Source organism: Setaria viridis, chromosome 9 (assembly GCF_005286985.2).
Source record: "Setaria viridis chromosome 9, Setaria_viridis_v4.0, whole genome shotgun sequence".
NCBI classification, from domain to species: domain Eukaryota; kingdom Viridiplantae; phylum Streptophyta; class Magnoliopsida; order Poales; family Poaceae; genus Setaria; species Setaria viridis.
Window position 1 is genome coordinate 55427406 of NC_048271.2, and position 27390 is coordinate 55454795.

General features: G+C 47.1%; 3 protein-coding genes across 5 annotated transcripts; all 3 read right to left on the bottom strand.

The window, feature by feature from the left end:
* Positions 1 to 2063: 2063 nt before the first annotated feature.
* LOC117841103 (cell division control protein 2 homolog) lies at positions 2064 to 5631 on the bottom strand. The gene is made up of 8 exons (XM_034721677.2): positions 5413 to 5631; positions 5155 to 5339; positions 4752 to 4872; positions 3172 to 3345; positions 2844 to 3007; positions 2667 to 2754; positions 2496 to 2549; positions 2064 to 2405 (listed from the first exon to the last, which is right to left on the bottom strand). The coding sequence occupies exons 1-8, from the start codon at positions 5419 to 5421 to the stop codon at positions 2316 to 2318; spliced, it is 885 nt and encodes a 294-aa protein (XP_034577568.1). The 5' UTR covers positions 5422 to 5631; the 3' UTR covers positions 2064 to 2315.
* A 6177-nt stretch (positions 5632 to 11808) lies between these two features.
* On the bottom strand, positions 11809 to 15017 carry LOC117837042 (UDP-galactose/UDP-glucose transporter 2). 3 transcript variants are annotated; one of them, XM_034716601.2, is made up of 8 exons: positions 14884 to 15017; positions 14480 to 14759; positions 14046 to 14074; positions 13758 to 13959; positions 13032 to 13274; positions 12853 to 12954; positions 12360 to 12467; positions 11809 to 12265 (listed from the first exon to the last, which is right to left on the bottom strand). In XM_034716601.2, the coding sequence occupies exons 2-8, from the start codon at positions 14606 to 14608 to the stop codon at positions 12029 to 12031; spliced, it is 1050 nt and encodes a 349-aa protein (XP_034572492.1). In that variant the 5' UTR covers positions 14609 to 14759; positions 14884 to 15017; the 3' UTR covers positions 11809 to 12028. The 3 variants fall into 3 exon arrangements, with proteins under 3 accessions (XP_034572492.1, XP_034572491.1, XP_034572490.1); XM_034716600.2 differs by having other exon boundaries at positions 14842 to 14993; XM_034716599.2 differs by lacking the exons at positions 14480 to 14759; positions 14884 to 15017 and having other exon boundaries at positions 14046 to 14473.
* A 6156-nt stretch (positions 15018 to 21173) lies between these two features.
* Positions 21174 to 26258, bottom strand: LOC117835051 (uncharacterized). The gene is made up of 3 exons (XM_034714399.2): positions 25379 to 26258; positions 23412 to 23607; positions 21174 to 22029 (listed from the first exon to the last, which is right to left on the bottom strand). The coding sequence occupies exons 1-3, from the start codon at positions 25916 to 25918 to the stop codon at positions 21323 to 21325; spliced, it is 1443 nt and encodes a 480-aa protein (XP_034570290.1). The 5' UTR covers positions 25919 to 26258; the 3' UTR covers positions 21174 to 21322.
* Positions 26259 to 27390: the final 1132 nt, after the last annotated feature.

Here is a 27390-nt window from a genome sequence, read left to right on the forward strand (position 1 = left end):
TCTTGATTAATACAACAAACAATCATTCATGTACACAGTACATGGAAGCAATAAATTTAGATATGATTAAGACCCAATTATCATTTCTTTTCCAAATTCAGCTGTTGGTGGTACGGTGCACACAGGTCTGAAAAAAGAAAGAAAGTGAGAACAGGAACCTAGCTAGATTCATGAATTACTTTATAATAACTATTCCTACAAACAAAAAGGTCCAATGCTAATAATAGAACAGTTTCAACATGATCTCATGCATTCTCTGTGCTTGCATAACTATTTCTAACTCTGAGTAGCATTGATACACCTAAGGAAGTCTCGAACACCGGCAGACATATTGTCTTCGCATTCATTCTCCTTGTAAGTTAATAGTTGTGCTATAAATTGCTTTCTTAGTTCGTAGCCATCCTGTACATGCATATATGTATGCAAATGATCAATAATTAGCATCATATGTGTAAAAATAATAAACAGTAATATTTCAAGTTCTCATGGAGGTTTCGGATGTAACTAGATGCTGTGATCCGTCACCTTTTTTAATCCCTGCCATATTTTCCTAAAATCTTCGCACTAAAAAAATGTAAATTCGGTGTGCATAATTGAAATCGCAATTAATTTATTATTATAATGTATGTTGATCCAATCAAGCAATTTTAGTACTAGAGTGCTCCATAAAATTTGTATTTGGTCCCATGCAGATCCTCAGCTCGTTCTCCAGCTGTACAATCATTAAGTTAAATTTTAAATTAGCAATTCTGATTAAATTAAGGAGGTTCAGTTAGTAAGATTGTAGAGCAGGCCTTGAAGTTGTCTAGGTTGTTTTGCCATTATTTAATTTATAATGTACGCAACATCAGGTTTAAACATACATCGAAACTTCTGGTATATAGATTCAGTATGCACGCAACTCTAATTTTAGCTTTCATGCATTATACGCAACTCCAATTTTAGCTTTCATGCATTAGCATGTTATTACAAACGTATTGCCCACAAAATTTTCAACCTATAAAAAAAAGAAAAGAAATTGCAAAGCTAAATAAATGCTCACCCATGATTAGAATTTGCTGGACCACTTCTAAATTTAAAACTTTCACTGCATGCAAATTCATCTAGCAATTACCGAACCAGCTTGAGCATACTCCAAGCCGTATAGTACCAACGAACACTCCAGGCAGCACCATTGCATCAGTAATGTCAGGCGGATGCCAGGCACCGGTGATGGCCTGCGGTCAGCGTCCGCAGCAGGCTACTGGGTGGAAATGCCACACTTTGCGTCTGTGCTAGGTAGAATGCAACGACAACAGCTTATGCTTTGCTGCTTCGTGGATTATATGTGAGATTGCAGCGGACCGCTTCCGAGAAGGCCGGTGCTAGATCAGGGTGGCGGGCGCGCACGGGTGCAGCAGTGGGCGACAGCACCCGTGCACGGCGAGATCAGAGCTTCGTGATGCGCCACTAGTGCGGCACTGTGGGGAGCTCGGAAAACAAAGGAGATGGATCGGAACTACTGGGCCGTTTGACTAGGCCGCAACAAGAAGTTCATGCTCCTATCAAGATGGTGGGTTGATTACGAACATGCTCCTATCAGGATGGTGGATTGATTATGAAAAATGCGAGATATCTTTTTTGCAAATCGTCAAGAAATATGGATGGTGGATTGATTATGAAAAATGCGAGATATCTTTTTTGCAAATCGTCAAGAAATATAACTGTTTAACTCCAGAACTGTAGGTTGATTATAAAAAAATTGAAGAACTTTTTTGCAAAATAACCATAATGGTTGGGAGAAACAACCACCCTCCAGTTATAGATAAAGCAACTGAAGACTTGGTAGGCTCCAGCTGTCCATCGCTTATTATATTCTCAGAAGATTGTTATGATGCATTAGGGACTTGCTATTGTAACAATTGTTTTTTCCTCTACCGTTTGCCATTCCTCTGAGGTCCTGAACAATGTTGATTACCGTTTCAATAAAAAAGGAAACTACAGATAAATCACACGCTTATAAAAACATCACAGTATAAATGTTCAGAAAAAAAGAAACCATGGAGGCTTGGGAAAACAAAAGATAAACATATGAAGAATATTTACTTTCAACGAATAGAGACCAAGGAGGTAATCTACCTGATATTCCTGAATACATCTCAAAGCACACCAGATTCGAAATATCCAGCTGAATGACAAAAATGCGGAGAGAGAGAGAGAGAGAGAGAGAGAGAGAGAGAGAGAGAGAGAGAGAGAGAGAGAGAGTACACGGGTTCATAAAAGGAATGAAACAAGGGACTCAGCTCATACAAATGCCAACACACCACACTAGCAGGTCACTGTACCATCTCAAGGTCCTTGAAGTACTCATGCTCAAGAGCCTGCCTAGCTGTGATTCTTTTGCTTGGCTCGTACCGAAGCATTTTCTGTCAGCGAACAGAAATAGGTGAATTGAATGCAGTGAAATTATTTGATGCCACAGTTATTATCATCAACAGAAATCACATTCGACTTACAGAAAGAAGGTCCAAACCAGCAGGTTCAAGATTTGGGACGATTGCTGCCAGGTCCTGAAATGAAGACGCAAACAGGGATCTCAGTGGCATGGGATATATATAACAAACACATATTGTAAAATAGTGAAACCCGCTTGCAGCGCATGCCTGACGAAATGCTTATGCTCATACCTGGGCCGGCCACCTGGGGAAAGCAGTCTTGAAGTCAGGCAAACAGCTAACTCCTGGCCAACTTTGTTCATTTGGTGTACCTAGTACCCTGCAACAGTGTTGGGTTCAAACCAAATCAGACAGTATAAGATATGGAAAAGGAAATGCAGTAATTTAGTGCCATCAAAGTCAAGGAACCTGAATATCTTAAACAGCTCATCGATCTCAGAATCACCAGGGAATAGTGGCTTTTGGTTTACCATTTCCGCAAAGATACAACCCACAGACCATACATCAACTGGAGTGGAATACTGTCTTGCTCCAAGAAGAATTTCTGGGGCTCTGTACCATAATGTCACCACCTGAAAAATACTTCCATAGGCATCTGTTGTGAGTTAACGCAACAGCAATTATATGGGTGTAAAATAGCAGGGATCCCAAACTTTTGTACCCCCCACAAGAGTAGTTTTTTCCTATCAAGAGACTTCAAATTCTCTTTCTGAAATTAGCAGTACAAGAAGTGTACCTCATGAGTAAATGTACGGACAGGAATTCCAAATGCTCTGGCTAAACCAAAATCTGCAAGCTTCACAGCATTAGTACGCCGATCTATCAATAAATTCTGAGGCTTCAAATCTCGATGAAGAACTCTATGAGAATGGCAGTAAGCAACACCACGGAGTATCTGGTAGAGGTATGACTGGAGAAAGAAAACAATAGTCAAGTTTCTGAATTAAGCCACAAGCCGATCCATTTTCTGGTAATGCATATAAATGAGAAAAGGGAAATTAATAGAAAAGCAAAATAGGAGGCAAAGCTTCTAGTCGCATTATTCTTAGTCACTATGGGCTTGCTTGGTTCCCTGCCATGGGTCGCCAAACCACAGCTTTGGGACTGCCGCAAAAAGCAAGGCTGCTATTTGGTTGCTTAATCCTGCTGCGTGCCACTGCTTTCCTTGTGGGTTCGAGTTGATTTTCTCGCCGCAAGCGTGGGGCCGCAGCTTTGTGGTGTGGCGACCCATGGCTGGGAACCAAACACGCCCTATATAACACAATCCAAGCGAGCATCTGTTACCATATTTGAGTACTCTACGAAAAGCTTGATGCCCTAATGGGACCAGCAAATCCCTAAACAGGTTAGTGGATTAGTCCAAGGAAATGCAGTACAAATACTGAGTTAGTACTACACAAAAACAGCAGGCATTGCAGCAGTGGTGCCCGTAAAGGATCACACAGTACTGGGATGATCAGGCTACATTGCCAGTCATTTTACAGCAAAGAATCAGCACTAGCAGTGGAAACATGTGGCGTTTACAGGAGTTACTGTGGAGAAAAAGTTGATTTAAAGTAAGAAAGGTAGTGTTTCTGTTTATTTGAGGAGATAAAAGTATAAAACCATGTGCTCTGCAAAGCCCCAACATAAATACACTCATTAACAGGTCCTACCATGTTACTAAAAGAGGCATTTGAGGCTACATGAACAGTCCGATCTCACCACAACAATGTTAGCCAATGGCATATCCAAAGTTTAAAATACAAAAATGTCATGCGTTTGTTTTCCCCCAAAAAAACACACTGCTGTTTCCAGTGCCATGAGTCGGAAACCAAAGAGGTGTTTGAAGCTATGTACACGTGGATCCTTCTTCCCCAATTGTGCATTCTGGTTTACATTACAACAATCCTAGTGAGCAACAAAAGCCAAAACAAGTACTTTCCTCCTACCATATAGCACAGTGATGTTCGAGTTTGACGGAACAAGACAACAGACGATACACTCTATATGGAGCTCACAACATTCCGTGCATCGGATGGGAACTGAGATTCTTTTACATGAAATAGGAAGGCACTAGATGAAAGTCTAGTCTACAACCATGAGCCATGCTTTAGTTAGATTAGTTTTCAGTACCACATGGACATTGCAGACTCAATTCCAGGACTAGCATAGCGATCTGTGTTATATATTACTAAATCAGTAATCAATAAATCGACGTCCAAGTTCATCTATAGGCCAAGATCGATAGAAGCAACTCACAGTCACAAACTATCATATTATCCACTTTATCGATAGAAGCAACTCGCAGTCACAAACTATCATATTATCCCTCACCTTGATCAAAGTGGGATTTTTCGCAAACTCCGGACAAGAATCCATGAACTTCTTGAGGTCCAGATCCAGGTATTCAAAGACAAGATATATGCGCTTCTCGCTGTGGACAACATCATGTAACCTGCACGCAGTGAGTAAAGCTTCTCAGCATACTAACATTGTGAATCATCTCATCATCAATGCGGCGACATTACTTCATTGGATAACACCATAGTTCTCATCGATGAACAAGTCCTAAATGACACCTACCCACTGTTGCATAGAAGCAAAGCTACCTCGAGCAACTGTCCACTCGACCAACCAATCGATCGATCACGGAAAGCTCGGTCGATCAATCCTAAATCCGCACAAGTAACAATTGATACGAGCAATGCAAAGAGGAATGGAGGACCAAGTAGCAGACCTGACGATGTTGCCGTGGTTCATCTCCTTGAGTAGAGAGATCTCGCGGATGGCGGTGGAGGGGACGCCCTCATCCTCCTGCTCGAGGCGGATCTTCTTGAGCGCGATCGTCTCGTTGGTGGCCTTGTCCAGCGCCTTGTACACCACCCCATACGTGCCCTCCCCAATCTTCTCCTTCTTCTCGTACTGCAGCACGAACACGCTCAGGAAAACCGAATCAAAACCCCCGAATCCGAATCGAACCAGATCGCTCGCTTACCTGCTCCATTGCGCCCCCCTCCTAGGCGCCCAATGCGGCGGCGGCGGTTGCGGAACAGACAGGTGAGGAAGGAAGAGGGGGGAAGGGATGGGGGAGAAATGGAGGGGGATCAGGAGGAGAGGGAGAGGAGGTGGGGAAAAGCGGCAGCGGCAACGGCGGGCAAAGCTGCAGCAGCCATTGGGGACGCCTCTCGCCGGGGGCTGGGGTGGGGGTGGGGGTGGGGGGGTAGGGGGGGGTGCTGGTCCTCCTCGCCCCGCTGCTGCTCGCTTCTATTGCTGCCTGCTGCCCTGGTGGCTTTGGCTTTTATTTGCTCTTTGACTGCAGCTTTCCTCGCTGCTGCCCAACCCAACAACACTCATGGCTTTCATTGCCTTTGCTGTTTTTTTACTGGTGATGATCTGGGGGGTTACTGGTTTTTGTTGGGCTGCCTTATTAGGGTTTAATGGGGCCTGTTAGGCAGGTTTCTATGCCTAGCTTTAAGTTCCTATTATGCGCTATCGAATATTTAAAATATCAGAATATTATATTGGACTATTGGACGGTTTATGATGTGATTCACAACGGTTGTACGGAACTTTACCCGTTTCAACTCCTACTAAAGGACAGTTTGTGATGTTATTGGTAACAGTCGTACGGAACTTTATCCACTCTTAACTTTTATTGCAAGGATGGTTTGCACGTGATTCGTAACGGTTCTTGACGATTGTTATGATAATGGAGTGATTGAAATATTATGATTAACAACAATTTTATCATCGAGGTAGTTGCACTGGAGCTAGTTTTTTTTTTTATCATTGTCTTTATGCACAAGTTAGCCATGAAATTTGGAAACTAGCCCAACATGTAACTGTTCGCTTTTTACCCTCTAGCTCTAGCTACACATCCACCATGGTTTTTTTTCCTAAGTGCAAGATTTTGCTCTTAGGTCCATACTGGTCCGATGATAAATTGCGAATTTATGTGTGTTTTAGTGAAACAAATATTAGATTTTGGCTCGCCATATAGTATACTAAATGTTATCTAATCGCAAAGCAAAGGTACAGTTTGTAGAGTATATTTGAGCTCGTGAAATGTAAACTAGCTGATGTTGTGACTTCACTTCTACCACAACGACAGTGTATGTACAGATGTTGTTTGGAGACTCGTAGTTGTGTGGGCGCTCAATATGGTGATGCACATTATTTATTGTAATTGCCGACATCATATTTGCATGTAAATTCTGATAGTATAGATCACTATAATAAACATTGATTTTAACCCCCGTCCATTTGCTTTAACTTGGTGTCCATCATGTTTTTTTCTTCACCCCTATTGCTAGTTGTTTTTCTCTAGCCTCAACGTCTATTTTCTTGTATTTGTTTCCCCAGTTATTGTAAAACCATTGCCCGGTGTCGTTTATTAAAGAAATGCATAGCCACTGCAGTTCCTTATACCGTTGCTTTATTTTTTTATTAAAATTAGAGTGAATTGCACCCACCATACAAAAAGTTGTGTGGTTATATCCCTTTAGTCCAACAAGTTGCAAAACATACAAATTGATACACAAACTTGTTAAAATGTGTGCATATACGATCACATGTACTCTGTATGGATGTATTTTACGACCATGTGAAGTGACGTTATCATTATCCCCTTCTCATGCATCTACGTCTTAACCATGCATGGCTTAACCATGTGTTTCTCTTGTTTATTTAACATTGGTGAATATACTGGTGAAAATATAAGAAAAAACTATGATGATGGCAACCACACACATCAGCGAACAAAGCAGCTCATGTAGATTCGGTGGTCAATTATTGCTTCTAGCCGGATTATGGAATTTATTAAATCAAATTGTGGATTATGTTTATATATATACAGATGCAAATATACTATATACTTGTTCTTCTAAAAGAAATTGATTCACTTATTTGAATCCGTAGTGCAATCTAGTACTCCTGAAAACGACAGCTGCCCATACCTTGTGTTAGTAAAATGAAAGTGTGTTTTCTGCAAAGCTGAACCCCGCAGACATTCATAAACATCTGTACAATATAGTCTACACGTACACATGATCGAGCGCCGCCCTCCCTCTTAAATTATCCATATGCCAACAGGTTTGGTAGGTAAGCCCTTGTTTTCGTAGTGTTTTGGAAGCTGAAATCGGCTTAATTAGATTGAAATGGACACCGACAGGAAGATAAGGCTATATATGGGAAAGAGAAATTTAACAACCCGGACCACCACAAGCATGTGGACGCTCAGCATAGAATAACCGTTCCCGCCGAGCTCTTGCGTGTCAGGACGGGCGAGACACGAAGAAAACATTGATCCTCGACTCATTGGCGAGGTCCACGTCCATTTCCATCGATCATCGATACTAACACTGGAACAGAAATATTTTAGCGACCAGCACCAACGCCGGTGTGGGCTCACGTCGACAGATTTGCTGACTTGGTAACCTAATTAGTAGGAGAAAGCAGAAAGGAGTTTCATCCCCATAAAACCTAGCTGGCATAGTTACTAAGTCCATAAAACTCAATAAAACTTGCACTGTGGATGTTATATAGTTTCATCGCAAGACACGTTTAATCATAACTCCATGCAAAAATTAAATGCTCCAGATTATTATGAAACTGTGCATAAAACTGTGCAGTTTCGTTTCATTAAAAAGATGTAGCAGTGCGATGAAACAATGTACTACCCAAGCTTTATACGCGTGGTCATGGAGCAGCGGCGAAGACAAAAAAAGAAAAAAAGAAATACAGAGAGGACGCCGAGACACAGTGAAAAGACGAGGCCCCGCTTTGGCAACGGCACCACCAAGGCCCGATAGGGCACGGAGCGCTGAGCCAGCCGAGCCGCCGGCCGAGGGAGCAGGGAGCTTTCCGGCCGCTTTCGATGCCACTCACGATGTCTCATCCCCTTGGTTTGTTAAGGTTCCTCGTCGTCCGCGCGCGGGGCAACGAGGAGCCGGCGAAATGAATGCGCCCCGGTGCTCGGCGTGCACGGGCGCCATGGTGGTGGTGGCCGGCGCTGCAGCTGCACGAGCACCATGCTCCCGAGCCACTGTTGCATCAAAAGCGACGACTGCGGCATGTGACGCCCATAAAAGCGGAGGAGTAAAATCGACAGGGTCGCGGCAGCATAAAGCTTCCTTCTTCTACCCCGTGCCTGCCGTGGATCCGTGACCAAGTAACAAGACGTCTCCGCCTCCGTGTCCGCTTCGGTTTGGCTTCGGAACCTTTCCCTGCCTGTCCTGGCCTCAGCGGATCGACGTGGTGCATGGGACAAAGGCAGAGTACATCTGGCCGGGTTCAGGACTTCAGGTAGGTGGCAGCCATTACTAGCTCGGTGCTCCCTTCTTCCTGCCGCACGGCCGTCAGGCCACGTCGCCGTCTCGTGCCGTGGTGCCATGCCAATGCGGCAATGCCCCATGTCCTTGCAGCTCGATCCATCGGCAGAGCACCGACGTGCTAGCTGCTGCCCAGGGCCCTGTCCAGGTCACCGGTCACACGTACGTGCCATTGTACCACAGCCACACAAGCTCCAGCGCCTACGCAGTCCGTAACCCCGTACTATGCATTTGGTGCAGAGTGAATGGAGTATTTAGCAGGTTCGCCGTCGCGCAACGCATAGTGTGGACTCAATGGTCCGGGCCATCCAAACTTGACCAAGTGAGTGGGTATTGGCAGAAGCCCATACAAATATCAGCCAGCGTCGCACCTGCCCACTGCCATGGCCCATGGCGCAATCAGACATTGCGCCATTGCGGAATTGGTGGTGTAATAGGGTCAGGTTATATATATCGGTAGGCTCGGGCAATAGCTCCATTCAGTCTGTAGTTCATACATGAACCAGTGTTTAGATTCAATGGTGTAAATAAGGCATCTCACCATAGGATATTTCCGGCATGGAGATGTTCCAGCTTCGAATCAGTTTCATAGGAACGATAGAAAAACTTTAAGACCATATAGAAACCTAAATTTTAGTAAATAAGGCTTAGATTATCCTTAGCACAATATAATCTATATTTAAATCAGTTCATTTTAAATTGCACGATCTTCTTGCTTCCGTTCGCTGGTTGCAGTCAAGTTTATTATGTGTACATGTTCCGCTCATTATGCGGCGAGCGAGCAATGTTAGGCACGTTATCATGATCTTAAGAGAAGGTCTTCTAAAACTAAAAGTGTTTTAATAAGAAAAGTCTTAATTCTACTATCCCGAATGATTATAATTGTTGTTTGAACCCTATAGGCCCACCAGAAGGTTTGGACAGTCATAAATATGGGGCTGGACACCGAGACGCGTCTGACATGGAGACCATGGCGCAGGACGGCATGGTCTACATAGAAAGATAGGAACTAATCGAGGATTAGAAAAGTACTCCTCTAGTCGTATCCGACTAGTATTCTGGTAACTAACCGACCTGTAACCCTGCTCCCGGCAATATAAGGTGAGGTAGGGACCCCCTCCAAAACAATTCAATCAACCAACATACAGGACGTAGGGTATTACACTATTCGATGGCCTGAACTAGTCTAAATCGTATGTTTGCGTTTACCTTTAAGTTCCTGATCTCGATGAGCCCCACTAACCAAAATATTACCTTGGGTATCCCTAGGTTGCCGGGTTTATACACCGACAAACCCCGGATAAAAATCATGATTTATTTTAATGTTTTTTTAAACCTTTTTTTAGCAACACGCATGAACGAGATGATAAATTAGTACCCTAATGCTGTTGTTTTGTTTGGTTGTCACAATAATTGTGGTCGCCAAGGTTCCAAGAGATTTTTCGCAAGTTCTTGTTCACTGGCCTATTACACCTCGACATCAGGTTACAGTTCGGCTCTTCAGATCATGAGTATGTACAACTTGCAAGATCGACCATGAAAGATGTAGAACGATTTAACAGCTCATGTTATTAGCAAGATAAATTTACGAACGAACACCAAATGCGTCAGATATCAACTGAATGTAAAGGTGTGGTGTTTTTAGGGAGGGAGGGAGCATACGTCCCCAAGTTAAGTTAATACAAGCACACAAAATAACACAGAGCTAATGTAATGTAGGGTATTCGTGTGTGCTTTCATAGGGTAAGTGGTTAAGTGCACATGCGTATGGCAGCCGATTATACATTAGCGGATAAGCTAACCGATCTTCAATTCAATTTATCATCAACTGTTTCTTCATTGTTTGTATTGTTTCTCATGAGCGCCCTATTTTTTTTTCTTGTTGCTTCATAAAAAAAGATCTTTTGTAAAAGTAGTTTCACAATTTGATTAACTTGGTTCATTTGCATCCTATGTTAATGCATTAGTGTTGAGGCAAAACAATGACTTAATTTTTAGTGTAGAACCTAGCCAATATCCAGGTGGGCGGGTGGGTCAAGCCTTTTATTTTTAAATTGTTTTTTTTAATTTCTCTTTTGCCAGCGTGGAGGTTTTAAAGAAGCTCTAATAACAAATTAACAATAACAACAACATTGTTTTCCATTTGCATTCCTTGTCCGGTAGTTACACACAGTCGACAAAATAATTTCACCACAGTGAACAGTAAAAGCGTGAGGTGGGTTGCGGGGCGGCGCGACGGCAGGGACGACGGCAGGGGGCGGCGGATGGACAGCCGATGGGCCAAGGACGGGCGGGGTGAAGGTTGGAGGTGAGCTTCCCGATGGAGCCGGATTAGGGCGGCGGAGGGTGGTGGTGGCGAGAGCCACCAGAGCCGGAAGAGGAAAGCGGTGCGGAGGCAAGCAGAGAAGAGGAGGAAGGAGTCGGAGGAGGAAGGTGGAGGGGAGTCGTGGTGGGACTGGGTTAGTGCTCGGAGGAGTGGGAGGGTCGCTGACGATAAGAGTCGTCGGAGACGATGTCTTGGAGGGTGGCGTGGGGGCATGCAGGGAGAGGAAGGTGGTGGCACCGTGGGGATGGGCCGGTGGTGGTTTTGGGCCGCGTGCTCGCTGAACCGACGCATAACCGCATCATGTCAATGCCCCGTGTCCTTGCAGCTCGATCCATCGGCACAGCACGGACGTGCTAGCTGCTGCCCTGGGCCCTGACCAGGTCACGGTCACACGTACGTGCCATTGTACAAAGCCACACAGGAAGCTCCAGCTCCTGCCTACGCAGCCCGTAATCCCGTACTATACATTTGGTGCAGAGTGAATGGAGGAGTATTCAGCAGGTTCGCAGTCGCGCAACGCATCATCTCCAGCAGTGTGGGCTTAATGGTCCAGATGGGCCATCCAAACTTGAGGAGGGTCTCTTCTGACCAAGTGAGATTAGGTATTGGCAGAAGCCCGTATAAATACCAGCCAGCGGTCACATGGCAGTATGCAATGTACGAACACCAAATGCGTCAGATATCAACTGCAATGTAAAGCTAATAACATTGGTTTTAAAGAAGCTCTAATAACAAATTAACAATAACAATAACATGGTTTTCCATTTGCATTCCTTGTCCGGTAGTTACACACGTCGACAAAACAATTTCACCACAGTGAACAGTAGAAGCGTGAGGGAGAAAGAGACTATCGATTCCTGCTATCCTGCCTGTATTCTATCCTTCTTAGGACTGTCTTCCTTTTGGGATTGTTGCTCATCGAGCTGGCCTTAGTTCTGCTTGGGGTCACTGTCGCACTACACCAAGTTTGTTTTCTCCTCTAATTCTCTTCTCCCCCGCGGCTTGCCGTCATCGTCAGAGAGTTCCACCTTCGCCGCCCGCCGGAGCGGACCACCTTCCTTGTTCTCCGGCAGGAGCTTGAGCACGATCGCCATGGTTATCAGGAGGAGCCCCGTGACGTGCTGCTCCGTCAGAGGCTTGGTGAAGATCAGGTACGACAGCAGCAGCGTCACCGCCTTCCTCGCCGTCGTCACCTGCAGAGAATTCGACATGGTTTTCAGCTGTGCTGTGCTGTGCATCGTTGTGAGTGTGTTGCGTGAAGATGAGGCGAAGCGCTCGCTGACTGACCATGGCGGTGGTCGCGGCACCGAAAAGCGCGATGAGGGAGAGCACGGAGACCTGACCGACGAACGTGGCCATCGCCTCGAACACCAGCACCGCGTACACGTACAGGTGCTGCAATGCATGGGGTTCAGTGGACACAACGTCAGCCTTGCTGGGTCAATCTAATCCTCTTCAGAAAAAAAAAGGGATCAGAAGCAACAACCAAGAACAAGTTAGCTAGCAACACTTTTTGAGTGGATCTGATCCTTTGCCTGACAATCAGTTATAGGCACTAGAATGAGGAATGCAGTATCCTACACTTTGGATTATTTTTGTACAGACTGTAAAAATGGATTCCTTGAAAGATACTATAAAAGAGCACGGAGTAGTTGATTCTTTTCCTTTCTCCTGGGCTATGCACATTCTGATATTATCATAATGACGACTAAATTCTGATATTATCATGAGCAACAGACAACAGCTAAATTGAGCTCCGAAGTATATAGCATTCACTCACCTGGGAACATGAAGTCCATGCCGTCATGAGCTCCCCAGTTAACACCATTGGCACCGCTAGGAATGGGAGGCCAACAACAGTGGAGCAGAATAGCATCTCCATCTAATTGCGCAGAATGTCTCACTGTCAGTACTGTAAATTGTGACGGTAAAAATAACACTGAATTCTAGTCAGTGTACCTGGGTCGTGTCTGGATTCATCTTGAAGATTGCTTCTTGCAGGTTGCCAAGGAAGGCATCCATGACGAGCGCCCCAGACACCATGGCCACGCCAGCCATGCTAAAATTAGGCGATGTTTGCGCATCCGCGAGCGTGAAGAGTATGAGGCCAATGACAAGCATCACGGCTGATACATACTCTTGGAATGGGTATTTGCGTCTCAAGCCAGGGATAAAAGCCCCCATTATCATCACTGGTAGAACCTGAGCACAAGGACAGAAGGCTAACTTTTCTCTTCTGCTAAATACTACTGTGTTACGCGAGAACAATAATTTTGGTGAAATCAAATTTCCTGCCCTTCAAATTTCTTTAAAATTGTTGATGAGTAAACCTCCAACGCATAAGGTTAGAAATTATGAAGTGCCATGAACAGAAGCACACTAAACTAATTCTCCCTTGTCGGTAGTACACTGCTACCGCATCGTTTATAGTCTCCCCCTAGAAGCGCGCATTAGGTTTCCCCAAGAACGTAGTCACTTGGTCAGACATGCGAACTCGAATTTGTAGGTGCCAACAAATTGAAAACGACCAAACAACAATGTAAGAACTAAGAAGGGTCCTCCTGTGTGTACGATGTTTCAAACGGCACTGAAACATCAAGAATTATATTTTTGCAGAAACAAAAAAAAAACTAGAGTACTATATATACATTTTGCAGTGTATGGGTCACGGTGAAAGAATATTACCTTAGTTGACTTGAACATGATCTGTGCAGGGTAATTGAGGAAGGCGAGGGAGCCCTTGGTGAGGCCATTGGAGCCCATGAGCACGGCCGAGAGGCGCACGTACGTCCGCCAGGGGTTCACCATCTGCTTCATCGTGAATCCCTGCAGGCGTATCAGCGCCAGGTACACGAACCCCTGAACGAACGTGAAGTACCAGCCGTAGCTGCGGCATACAGCAGAAAAGTTTCAGAAATGCAACGCAAGTGATCGTTTGCAGGTCGTAGCAGGTACTGCAGTCGCAAAAGTCACCTGAACTGAAGCCTGTTGTACACGTATTCCTGGAGCACGGGAAGAGCAGAAGTTAGCCAGCAAAGGATGAGAGAATAATCAGGAGCAGGAGTTTCACTGTCAGGAAATTTTGTGCAGGCAATGAAAAGTATATGGGGGAAAGTCGGGGGAATTTTAAGGAAAGTTTCAGAAATCCATGCTGACCAAGCAAGCGTATAAATTGAAGTCCGTGATGACGAAGACAAGGAGGAAAAGAATGCAGTTGTGTCACACAATTCCGCCTGTGAAGCAATATCCAAAAACCGTTCGTTCCAGAAAAAACAAAAAACAATGCGCAGTACGTCGTGGCCACGGATTCTCAGCAAAAACCCTTTCATCATAGTAAACAAAGAAGTGATTACACTGCATCATGATTCATGAATACTACTGTAACAAGGAGGAGGAGGAGAAGTCACCTCGCAGACGCCATTGACGAGGTAGCCGAAGAAGAAGCCGGATGCGCAGATCAAGAACTGCTGCCACCTGGGCCGGTCCGTCAGCGACACGCCGAAGAGCGTCCTCCCCTGCTCCTCCGCTCCGGTCATGGCGCCTCCTCTGTTCTCCTTCCCTCTCCCTCTCTCTCTCGACTCGAGAGTCTCGGCGCACCCCGAGAATGAAGGAAGGATCCAGTCAATGGCCGCCCCGCCGGGTTGGAGGGCTGGTAGTTACGGTATGAGGACGACGAACGAAGCCGGCCTGGACAAGGAAGGAATAGATGGAGTACTGGGACGGAACGCCTACTACTAGTAGTAGATATGCAAGCAGATCAAAGAAATACGATACGACGGCGGCGGCTTCTTCCTTGTGCGCGCGCTGCTACCTCTACGTAGGAGTCCTCCTCACTCTCAGCAAGTCAGCAGTCATCAAGAGCAGCCTGCCTGCCTTCCTCTGACGAGCTTCCCCCAGAGCCAGAGGAGAGGACCCGGTGTTGGGCGATGCGCGCCACGCGGAGCGCCACGGCGCGCATGCAACGGCGTCTTTCTCTTTCCGCGGGTAGTTACCCGATAGTCCTTGACAGGTGGGCCTGTGATCTTGGTGGGACCGGTTGTCATAGATCGGAAGGATTTCGGGTTTTTTTTTTGGCTCCGGAGTCCCGGACGGGCAGGCGTGGGGGCCCTGCCATCGGTGCCATGCGGCCTTGCGTGCTGCGGCTCGGCTACTGCTGCCTACTCCTCAGAATTCGGAAATGAATGCGGGATCGTCTTGTTCAGGAAACGCTACCGATCGATCAATGTTTATTTTCGACAGGGGTTCGACACTACTACAGGGGTTCGACACTACTACTTTAGTCATTTTAGTCACTTGTGCTCCCAAACAGGTAGGCTAAAACTGGTGGACTAAATTTTAACCCCCCACTAATCCTTTAGTCACTTGGGGTAGCTAAAATGGACTAAATGGACTAAAAAGTGGTCCTGGGGACCACTTTCCCCCCTACCCCCTCCCCTCTCTCTCCTCCCCTCAGTCTTTCTCTCCCCGCCTCCTTCACCCGAACGCTGCCCAGACCTTCGCGTCGGTCCCGCCGCCTCCGCCCCGCCACCTCCTACTCCGGCCCGCCCCACCGCCGCCGCCTCCGCCTCGGGCCCGTCCCGCCACCTCCGACCCGCCCTGCCGCCGCCGCCTTCGCCTCCGGCCCGCCCCGCCGCCTCCGCCTCGCCGCCTCGCCGCCGCCGCCTCCGGCCGGCCCCGCCCGCCCGCGCGGCCTCCACGTGCGCTGGACGAGCCTGACCTCCTCAGCGCCGTCCGCGCTCAGGGCCGGCTCCTCACCTCCGGCGCCGGGCTCAGAGGCAGGACGGCGTCGAGGGCGACGTCCGTCGTGGCCTCCACGAGCCAAGCGCCCTCGCCGTTGAAGAGGATGGCCCGGTTCCCGCGGCCGTCCACGCCGAGCCGCCCCCGCCCACTCGGGGTACTCGGCGAGCGCCCTGGCGAGGTCCGCCTCGAGTGCGGCGTTGGGATGTGCCACGAGCAGGAAGAGGACGACGCTTTGAGAAGGAAGAGGAGGGGTGAAGGAGAGAGAAAGCAGGGGTAAATCTGTCATTTGTCAACACATGTGCTAAAATTTAGTCTCCTTCCCAAACACCTGAAGAGCTAAAGTTTAGCACCCCATTTGATGGTGCTAAAATTTAGTCCAAGGCTAAATTTTAGCACATCCCTTCCAAACAAGGTCTACTAGTGCCCCTGTCAGATCAGAGGAAATGGTTTGCCGTGCTTGTTCCTGTCTAGGGTGTTGTGCAGTCCTCCTCGATCCGTGTACCGTATCGCATCAAGTCTACCAGTGGAGTAGTAGAGGAGCATGATCCAGCACAGGGACAATTTCTTTTCATGCGACGGTTGAATCGTTAAGCCAAAGGGATGAGTTTACTAAGCTTCCTTTGGACACAAGTAACTTAACATAGCCCGCGAAGAGTTGACTGTCACAGTGTTACTCGGATCTCTTTCACCCTTCTTCACGCACTGGCATGGCACGCAACTGTACAGATCCACTCACATCGGTCACACGAAACAGAAGAGAAATGAGGATGCCCGAGAAAGGGGCCCATAAATGGACTAAGCCCAACTTATCCGTCAAAGCTCACCGGGCCTATGGACCTGGTGAAGTAAGCCCATGAACTTTGCAGGCCTGAGTAAAACCACAGCAGGAGCGAGCAAATTTGGATCGCCGAATTTTTTATTTTTATATTATTTTTTTACGATTTTGCACAAATAAATAGTCGATCGAAAAATTTGCAGAAATAGGACTATACCGCCGATTGAAACGGTAGTAACACTGCTACCGCTAGTTGAAATGGTGGTTGGAGGGCCGGATTGCTGCACAGCCTCCTACCGCCGTACGAAACGGCGGTATCTGGGCTACCGCCATTTCAGGCAGGTTCCAAGGCCTTGGTTTAGCCGGGTTTATTTGGGTGTAGGATGCTATAGCCAGTTGAAAATGGCTATAGCCATTTGAACCGGCTATAACTCTGTTTTAATTTTTATTAATTATTTTTCATATAATTTTATCTGATATTTTTAAAAGTGAAATATGTAGTTTCATTGCAATACGTAACTTCGTAATTTGAGAGAGGTATAGTGATTGAACGAAATAATTGAAAATAATTTAACTCGCGGCCATTAGATACATAGCTGTTTCCATCGAGATTACAACAGATACAAATGAAATTCGTGCACAACATACGAACAACAACGACTCTAGAGTGAACAATTAATTATAGATTGCAGTGGCATATGCGGCACGGATGTTATCTTAAACCAGTGCCGTTGCTAAACCTAGCATGCCTTAGGTAATTGAAATAGCTGGGGAAAGAGCCATGTCTACTTCCTAGAAGAACTGGCTCTGTGAGAACTGCGACGACCCACCTCCATAGTAGCCAGCACCCCTAGAGGATGGCGGAAACGAGGGGGGGATCCTTATTGTGGTGGTAGGGACACTTGCACCATGGATCAATACAAATCAAGTCACTTGCGATATTAACCGTCCAAGGATTTGCATCAACTTTGGATTGAAGATCCTCGACCTTATGCTCCAAGTCAAAGGTCTTGCACTTGAGATAGTGGATGTACTCTTGGGTTAGCTCAAGAAATGGTGGATCGACCCATTTGGCATAGCGGCAGTTTCCTTCATCGAGATAAGACTGAACGTGACATTAGTTTGTAGCACGAGAAGCTTAGGAAGAGTAATGAAGTAAATACTTGACTCACCAAGCCATACATGTATTGAAAGAAACGTCGGCTTCCATCACCGTAGCCATCATAGAGCTGGACGACACAAGCCACGCCATGGTGACATAATGACCATGCATCATGGCGGTCGTCATAAGACTTGAGGGAGTTTGGAGGGGCGTAGTTAGCCCTATCCTCCAGAGGGAACTCGTCGAGGGGTGCCTCATACTCCGTTGGACCAAAAGAACCTGGCCAAGTGATGGTGGGAATAGGAGCATCCTACCTCTTCCACTGTGAGAAGCTCTTGATGGACCTTCCCCGTCTTCGCCTGACATTCGATCCATCGAGTCCGATGTCCTCCAGAGACACAGGATGGTCGGTCTTGCCTAGCTCTTCGGATTGTTTCTTTGTAAACTCCTCAAGTTTCTTCCACACTAGGTTGAATTTCCTCTCCTAGTTCTGGATACATAGCCGCTTGACATTTTCATAAAGGTCTTGTTCTTAAATTGACTATGGAAGTTTGCCCCCATATATCTTATGCATCACCTACTCTTTATCTCCAGCCATATCGACACCCTGAAACGCTCCACACTGCTATTCTATAAGTTTTCGATTGCTTGTAGAATGTCTTTTGTGCCGATCATGAATTAGACAAACATTCTCCACGTCCTTCACAATCATCTGCTTCACTCTCTCCAGGAACTAATATCAACTATCTCCAGACTCCTTCTCCACAAAGACGATTGCAGCCGCAACACTTGATTGTTATCGTTGGACCCAATAGCTGTCAAGATTGTGCCTTTATAACTTCCAGTTAGAAATGCGCCATCAATGCAAACGACTGGGCGACATCACTAAAAAGCCTTAATGTAAGGATCCAAGGCCAAGAATGACCGTTGCAGGACCTGTTTGCCTGGAAACCGAGCACATTGGTAGGCTTTCAAGTCGTAGTAGTTTTCTAAGTTCCTCTAACATATGGTGTGCAATAGGAGGGGGAGGTTGTCATACGATGCTTCGTACGTACCCCGTTTCATCTCCAACGCCTTCTGCTTTGCTTGGTAAGCTTTGTAGTAGCTAATCTTGTACTTGAACTTCTCCTCTATGGCACAAACAATAGACTTGGACTCGAAGCTGGGATTCTCCACTATCTGAGAATACAAGTATTGAGCAACAAAATCAGCTGTGAGGTTGCGGTGTGTTCCTTCCAATTCATCCAGCAAGCATTGATGCTTAACCACTCTAATCATCTTCTAGTAATCCTTCCACTCCTCTTGTATGCATGCACCCTAAACGGGCAATTGCTTCTCACACAGCAGACATCATACACCGTCAGGTTGCTCTTCACCACCTGAAGATAAAGTGGACCATCGCTTCTCAGCTGCCTTCACTTCATTGACTTGTAGGGCAGAATGGTCATAAGTTGACCAGTTCCGTGGGACAGGGTAAGCATCTTCCTCATCCAATGAGTCATCATCCATGGCACCATTAGCCTCTTCTCCTTCCCTCTCCACCTGCTCAACTAACTTAGGGATGTCTTCCCCCTCATCAGCCTTCCCATTTGGCTCACGGGTTGCAACATCATCCTCTGCATCTCCCTCTTCTGCCTCATCTTCATCATCTTCTTCATTTGGGCCATCAGTACTCTCCACACCTTCCTCGGCTTGAACTTCATCACCTCCCACTCCTTCTTCCATCTGACTGCTAGACCCAACCTTCGTGAACACTTGAACATACAATATGAGCGGTAAATCGCGCTTCATGCAACCATTTACATAAGCCCTGTGGTTCTGGGTTCCTTCAAGCGGAATCAGCTCACTAAAGCCCTAACAGACAGATCCACTTTATCTATATCAAGATCGAAAGCCTTACAAAGCCACTTGTATATTGAACCCCAAGTCCTCTCTCTTGCTCTTGATAAATTCTTGCAGAACGACTAAAATTTAGACAAATCTACCCCTTCTGGACCATATCTAACCTCCCCCGACCATAGAACACTTGGAAAAATAAACTTTCCGATATGTCTGCCAATATACACGACACGAAAAGTGGAAATTACTCTCAAGAACTTAAATTAGTTAACTCCAACGACACCTACATTTGAATATAAGGTATAAACATCTAACTCTATCATCAACATTAATAACCATTTTAAAGTTATCCAAAATTACCAACTAATTCATTTCATTTTACCCGATCAATATATACGATATTACCATAGGCAATTACTAATTATTACTAAATTAATCTAACCCTAAACAACAGGTCAATATACACGACAAGAACAAAAATTCTAACTAAATCTAATAATTTCAACTACCCCTAAAACAACTACATTCTGAATACCTATGCACAATATAACCTTAGCATTGCAAATAATATCATCTAAAATTAATCTACATAAATCAACAAACTAATTTTACTGTCAACTAAGTACCTAAGCTAAATCTACTAAACTGACTAAGCTACATTTTTCTATGTCTCAAATCCACTAGTAAGCTATATTTTTCTATGTCTCAAATCTACTAAACTTACTACTAGATCTATCTACTACGAGCTAACTTAAACTAGGGGATTAGAAAAAATACCTCTAACAAAGTGAGGAACAAGGCTTCAATCTCCCCTCCCCTCCCTTCCTTCTTCTCTCCCTCCCTCCCTTCCTCTTCTCTTGCGCGGGCTCGCTCTCTTGCTTCTAGGCATGCGCGGGAGGAGGGGACCAAATGAGTGGGCGTGCGTTCGGGAGCGGCTGCGCTGCGCGTTTTAAAGGGGGAGCTACCGCTGTTTGAACTGGCGGTAGCTTTCCCGCTTCCGCCGGTTCAAACGGCGGGGCCTGCTACCGCCGTCTCGAATGGCGGAATAGCCTCGTCCCCCGCGCCGCTGGAATGTGTGTGCAGCCTACCGGATGGGAGGGCGGTAAGCGGGATTCTGCGCTAACGTGACGGGTGCGGGGAGCTACCGCCGTTTCACCCAGCGGTAGCTCCTCTTACCGCCGTTTGAGACGGCGGTAGCCCATTACCGCTGTTTCAAGCGGCAGCATAGGTCTATTTCTGCAAAAAAAATTTGACTATTTATTTATGCAGAATCGTGTATGTGTGTGTGTGTGTGTGTGTATATATATATATATATATATATATATATATATATATATATATATATATATATATATATATATAATCCTTGGATCGGCTATAACACCTCTCAGCTCATTGCTCAGTTCGTCAGCTCCCTGACATCATCATTTGTTGTTTCTTTCTCTGATCAGTAGTAGGAGTATGGTTTTTGCGTACCCGGCTACAAGTTGAAACAGCTACGCTTATGCCCCAGAACGGTTTTTTTTTTTTGAAATGTTCATCAGGTGTTATTGTAGCAAACGCTACGGTTTTGCTGTTCAGGACATATATCCCGACGGGGCGACGGGCAACACTACTACGAGTTCACCATGGGACGCATCACGCATGGATCATAATCCCAGCTATAAAACCACAAAATTTTGAACTAGTAGCTACCTCGGACATGTACACGCTCTTCTGTCCACGGCCGGACCTCGTGACGTCAACATTCAAGTTAACGTTCTTCGGACAACATCCAGTGATGACGAGCACTTCCTACCTGCTACTCCGTCGACGGCCATCACCGTGCCAACAAGGCGCCAACTCCTCGACCAGCTCGTCCACGAGCTCGTCCATGACGAACCCCTCCACCGCCGCGCCGACTTCCCGCTCCTCCTCGCCCACGCACATCCACCGCCGGCCCCGCTCCATGTCCTCCAGCGCCGCCTTCCCCGAGAGCATCACGTCCCTGATGCCCCACTGGGCCCCCGCGCCCCGCAGCCACTCCGCGGCCGCGCGCACCAGCGCCTCCGCCGCCACCTTGTCGCGCTCGTCGTCCACCCGCGGACTGATGATCGCCCCGACCACCGATCCGGCCGCCGAGGAACAACGGAGACGGTCGAGTCCCTCCGTGAAGAACTCGAGCAGAAGCACCTGCGAGACCTCGTCGACGACGGCCACCGTGTCTTCCAGGAGCAGCCGCGCGAGCAGGCGGTACTCGTCGGGCTCTTCCGGCTCTTGTGATGGCTGCTCGACGCTTTGGTGCTCCTCGCCGTGGCGTGACGCCGTCTTCGTCGTTGTCGCGCTGCTGGTGGTGTCCGTGCAGGAGCTCGTGGTTGCGGGATGCGTGCTCGCGTCGACGGACTCGCCGGACTCGGAGGTGGTGGTGAACCGTGCCTCGAGATCCACGGGGTCGACTGCCTGCGCAATGCCGTCGTACCGTCGGATCTTGTGCAGCAGCTGTGCCTGCTTCGTCATCGTCCCTGCAAAAACATTTCCACGACGATGAGATCAAAAACTATACTAAAAATCCAAATTTAAAAAGGGCAGTTAATCGATTGGTTAAAGTACTCGTTGCTATCTCAATGAATGGAAACAAATTTACTATTGCGGATGAGTTAGGGATGTTTGGTTCCACGTACCAAAGTTTAGTCCCTGTCACATCGAATGTTTAGATACTAATTAGGAGGACTAAACATGAGTTAATTATAAACCAATTGCACAGATGGAGGTTAATTTGCGAGATGAATCTATTAAACCTAATTAGTCCATGATTTAATGTGATGCTACGGTAAATATGGGCTACTCATGAATTAATTAGGCTGAATAGATTCGTCTCGCGAATTAGCCTCCATCTATACAATTAATTTTATATTTAATCTTCCAAATTAGTATCTAAACATTCGCCCCCTAGTTTAACCGGGGCGATGCATCGCAGTTACCTAGTAGCTAGTTGACCTAGGTAGGTACGTGGCGTTGATCATGGCCTGCTACTGCTACTACACCGTGCCATGTTAATGCGTGATCGAGGACAGTTATTGATTACGGATGCAGTGATCGAGAGGGAGGGGGAGGCTACAAACAAGAGTCAAAATACTAAGGTCTCTAGCCAAGGAGACCGGGCAGCACGCGAATCGGAAACGGGGAATATTCTTTTCGTTCTATACTACAATGCGGCTGCCTGTGGTCCAGTAGTTGCAGAGGAGATTCTCGGAACGGTTTCGGCATCGGAGTGCTCCACGAACGTCCGGCTGGCCGCCGGCAAGAAAGACCGGCTGAAGAAGACGGGTGCTTCGTTCTTTCATGCCCATATCGAGTTGGCACACTAACCGAGCAAGTGTTAATTCGATGGGCATCGGCATTTACATTGTGTCTGTTCTACGCAAGACCTAGGGTATGTTCGGCTCTTAGGACTAAACTTTAGCCCCAGTCACATTAAACATTTGATACTAATTAGAAGTATTAAATATAGACTAATTACAAAACTAATTGCACAGATGGAGGCTAATTCGCGAGATGAATCTATTAAACCTAATTAGTCCATGATTTAACAGTGTGGTGCTGCACTAACCATTTGTTAATGATGGATTAATTAGGCTTAATAAATTCTTCTCGCAAATTAGCTCAGGGCTTCCGCAATTAGTTTTATAATTAGCTCATATTTAATCTTTCTAATTAGCATCACAACATTTGATGTGATAAGGACTAAATTTTAACCTCGTATTAAACAGCATGTCTGGTTATTACCGGTGGTGGCGGTTACTGCATATAACCATGTTGCTGTACTACCTTATAGCATCAACAGTGCTGGGTACAGTAGTTAGGAATGAACAGAACAGAGAGAGATGCATGTAATGTGACTTACTACTGTGGAGAAGATCAGGTGGTGGCGGGCAGCGGTGGAAGGAAGGCGAGCACGTGCCGGCGTCGCTCCGCTCGTCGCCGTCGTCGTCATCGAAGGGGAAATCCAGAACGGACACGGGGCTCAGCTGTTGCTTGTCCTCCATCCCCAACTTGCCGCGCCCCACCGCCGAATCGCCATCCGCCGCTACCGCCTGCATCTGCATGCCAATGCAAATGGATCATCCACTGCACCCATCATTACCAATTCTTTGCCAGTAAGTAGGAGTAAGTACAAGGCTGCTGTTTGTTACAGCAAATCAGCAATGTCAGACCAAGGCCCGGACAGCAGAAAGTCCAAGATGCACGCCACGGTTGGTGCCAAAAGAGGGAGCACGCATGATTGTGACTGAACGATCTATCACACTGCCTTTCCATGGCAGACTACTTGTCTTTTCTTTATCTTCGAGACCACAGATTATTCGTCCTTTTTCGGGGTACATTATTTCTATGATGACAAGATCGACAAGCGCTGATGATCGAAACCGAAAACTCAGGGGAAACAACAGCCATTGTGGTACCACTAGTCCTGAGTATCGGCAGGTTTTTGCTCCTTGATTGGTAATCTGATCCACGTACTAGGCCTGCATTGGCTGTTGGCTAAAGAATACTCCGGCTCGACATGCACATACTGACATGGTGGTGGCGCCATCCGTATTTTGTAATCCGAGATCCAATCATGCGACGTGGTAGTGCCAGTAGATATTGATTTTTATTATTTTAGACAGTTAATGGAAGTAGATGCTGCCACCATAAAGGCGGTAATAGTACTCTGCGTAGTAGGATCCCATTCCCACAGGCAGCATCTAGCTAGTGTGTGGATTGGCCGGACCGGACTGTGTATCCCAAGGGGGGGGAGGAGGAGTAAGCGGCGGAGCAATCATCAGGCGTAGCTGCTCGATAGCTACACACAACAATATCTTTTGGAGCAGCGTGACAGGGATATACTAGCTAATTTTCATGGCCGCTCCATTGGGCTCACTTCCCACCGCAAAGGGATAGTACTCCGTCGTGACAGTAAAAATTACAACACCACCCTTTTCTGGGCACAACGCCTTCGCCACAAAGGGTATTTTTACCACGGAGGCCCCTCGTGTCAGGGAGTGAAATGGCTCGAAGCAGTTGACGCTGCCTGTCAGACTGTCAATCCATGGCTGCTCATCACCTGAGTTGACGAGGCACGCGCGCGCGTGCTCCCAGGACAGGTGCAATCTAAAAATATCAGATCCTTTTCCATCACATCGATGCGGGAATATTTTGGGCTGCACCGACGAACACAAAACCAAACCTGACCATCCCATCACTGCTGCTGCTTCATCACAAGCTCTCTACAAATAACACCACTTCGCGCCACATGTAAAAACTCCTACGCCGGCCGGTTCTAGTGTTCTACTAGACGAATTAGTCTAGTGGACTATAAATAAAATAAAAGTCCATTTACCACCGTCACCATGAAGGCAACCATTGGATTAGCATCTTGTAGTCTTGACTTATAGTTTCTAAAATTTTTCAAAGTTGCACAGGGTAGATGGTTTGCAAGACATGTTCCCATCTTAAAATACCTCTACTCTAGTGATCTGCGGTCTTAAAATACCTCTACGATTTTAAAATTTGCAAAGCTTCGCAACTGTGTGTGTGACAATCATTAAAAGGACGGAAATTTGGCTGGGTTTTCCTGCTGCCTAGTGCCGAGATGCTACTAGATGTGTGAATTGCTACGACTGAATTACCACCACCATGAAGGCATGAACAGAATGGGTAATTTTGCATTATTGGCCCACACTGTGCATGGACATAGCAGCGATGGATCACCAGACGGTTTCGAATTTATGCTCGCGCAACCAACAAGACTCACGATGATTGAAGCGGCATTAACACACCACCACGAGGAGCAGAAGCTGGGCTGGGTGGGATGGGCAAGCGAGCACTCACCTTCTTCCCGTCTCCTGCGGCGCCAGGCGCGCCGGCGTCGGTGCAGTCGTGTTCCGCCGAGCTTGAACACTGGAACGCGGGCTGCGACGTGGACGGGCACGCCATCTTCTCATCAATGGCGACGTCGTCGGCCTCGGCGTACTCGGACTCCGAGTCCGACGCGGAGCAGCTGCTGACCTGCGGCGAGGGGAACCCGCACGAGTCCCGGTCGTCGAAGTAAAGGTCGTCCTCCTCCTCGTCCTCTCGGCGCCTCCAGAAACCCTCCTTGATCCGGCGCGAGAAGCTCCTGGAAAGGCTGGAGATCCTTGCGAGCGCGCCGGGGCCGGGGCTCTTGGCGAGGGAGAAGAGCGAGGACGGCGACCGCGAGGGGCTCCGGCGGAGGTGGTCGGCCTCGACGAGGAGCCGCACGGGCACCTGCAGCGCTTCGTCGCTCCATGGCAGGCAGCGCGGGTAGGAGCGGAAGCCGTCGCTGCTGGAGTCGCAGCCCAGCTCCAGGAAGTCCCGCAGCGTCACCGGCGGTCCCCTCGCCGCCGCCGCCATCGGACCAGCCAGCAGCTAGCTAGCGCGCGCGTCGGTGCCACGTACGTGTCGGCGACGGAATGCTGCCGCTATGGATTCCAGTAATCAAGAAGAACAAGAAGGAGCATGTGGGGGCTGCGCTGGCGCGGCAGAGGCCAGTGAGGCTTGGTGTTCGTGGGGGGTTTAAATGAGATGGAGGATGGATGGATGGGTGGATGGATCGACGCGGAGGACGGAGAGGGAGAGGAGTGGAGTGGGAGTGGGCGATGGGGATTGGAGAGGGGGAGAGCGATCTGCCTGCCTGCCTGCTTGCCCGGGGGCCGGGGCAGATGATGAATGGAATGGAACGGACCCCGCCGCGGTGGGCTCGGTTTAAGTAGATGGAGTAGGTGCCGCGCGCAGCCGCCGAGACTTGAACGAGCGTTGCTGCTGCAGGTGCGACGTCGTTTTTCCTCTGTCAACTGACTCCATAGTCCCTCCCGAGTAGTGAGTCGTGACCACTCCACTGGGCCTCTGGGGCAGTTCAGTAAGCAGCAAGTTGCAGCCTGCAACTCAGAGTCAAACCAGGGCGGGTGGTCTTACTGTATGCTGAGAACGGCAAAACGATCGAGCGTGCCGAGTACTAGTGATGTTTTAGTTTGAGCTCCCGCATTGAAACCGTGTTTCATACTTTCATGTGCTCTTGGTTGCGATCTTTCACTTTCGTTTCTGGCATGTCCTACTGCGCAGTGAACAATGAGGTAGTTTAAACATCTGCATCTTGAGAGGCTGACCATCGAACTTTTTTTTTTTCTGAGGAGAAACCATCGAACCATTTGATTCGATGAGTAATATTATTGCTCACCTATGCAGAAAAAAAACACTTCAGGGGTAGCAGGTGAAGGATCGTTCTTCGATCAGTATCTGTAGCATTATTTTCTAACCACACAACAGAATACTGCAGCAGCATTAGTAGTAGTTCACCACTTCCACCTGCTGATCGACTCCGTCGCTTATTCAGTGTTTAGGTGAACAACAACAAACAAGTTATACATGTACTTCCTCCGTTCTAAATTACTATTTATTTTGGCTTTACTAAAGGCATCTATTTTGCTATGCATATAGACATGAGTATATATTTAAGCGCATATCAAAAGGTACGTATCTAGAAGAATCAAAACGAATATCAAAACGAACGGTAATTTAAGATGGAGGAAGTACGTAGCCGTTCACCTATTCGTGGAATATACACTACTGTAGTACGTACTTGTTAATTAAACATAGAAATAATTTTTATTATCTGAATTCTCAAGTTTGCATGCGGAGTGGTTATGCTCCGGCCGGTTTGTATAGATGGAAGCTCGATCACACCGGCCCAACCAAACCACCACCATTGCTGTCGGCCTCTTATTTCGTCGCAAGCGAAACGTCTTCGTTTCCGTCGTATATACATCCATGTCACCATTTATCACGTGAATCGCCTCCATGCGTGCATGATTGTTCCGGCCAACCAC

Coding starts and splice junctions, on each gene's coding strand:
- LOC117841103 (XM_034721677.2), bottom strand. Junction 3,008..3,171: donor TCCGTACATTTACTCATGAG/GTACACTTCTTG, acceptor AGTATTTTTCAG/GTGGTGACATTATGGTACAG. Junction 2,406..2,495: donor CTGGTTTGGACCTTCTTTCT/GTAAGTCGAATG, acceptor GTTCGCTGACAG/AAAATGCTTCGGTACGAGCC.
- LOC117835051 (XM_034714399.2), bottom strand. CDS start 25,918: ATGGCGGCGGCGGCGAGGGGACCGCCGGTGACGCTGCGGGACTTCCTG. Junction 23,608..25,378: donor CCGCAGGAGACGGGAAGAAG/GTGAGTGCTCGC, acceptor ATTGGCATGCAG/ATGCAGGCGGTAGCGGCGGA. Junction 22,030..23,411: donor ACCTGATCTTCTCCACAGTA/GTAAGTCACATT, acceptor ATGTTTTTGCAG/GGACGATGACGAAGCAGGCA.
- LOC117837042 (XM_034716599.2), bottom strand. CDS start 14,404: ATGATGAAAGGGTTTTTGCTGAGAATCCGTGGCCACGACGTACTGCGC. Junction 13,275..13,757: donor TCATGTTCAAGTCAACTAAG/GTAATATTCTTT, acceptor CCTTGTGCTCAG/GTTCTACCAGTGATGATAAT. Junction 12,266..12,359: donor GTGCCGCGACCACCGCCATG/GTCAGTCAGCGA, acceptor AATTCTCTGCAG/GTGACGACGGCGAGGAAGGC.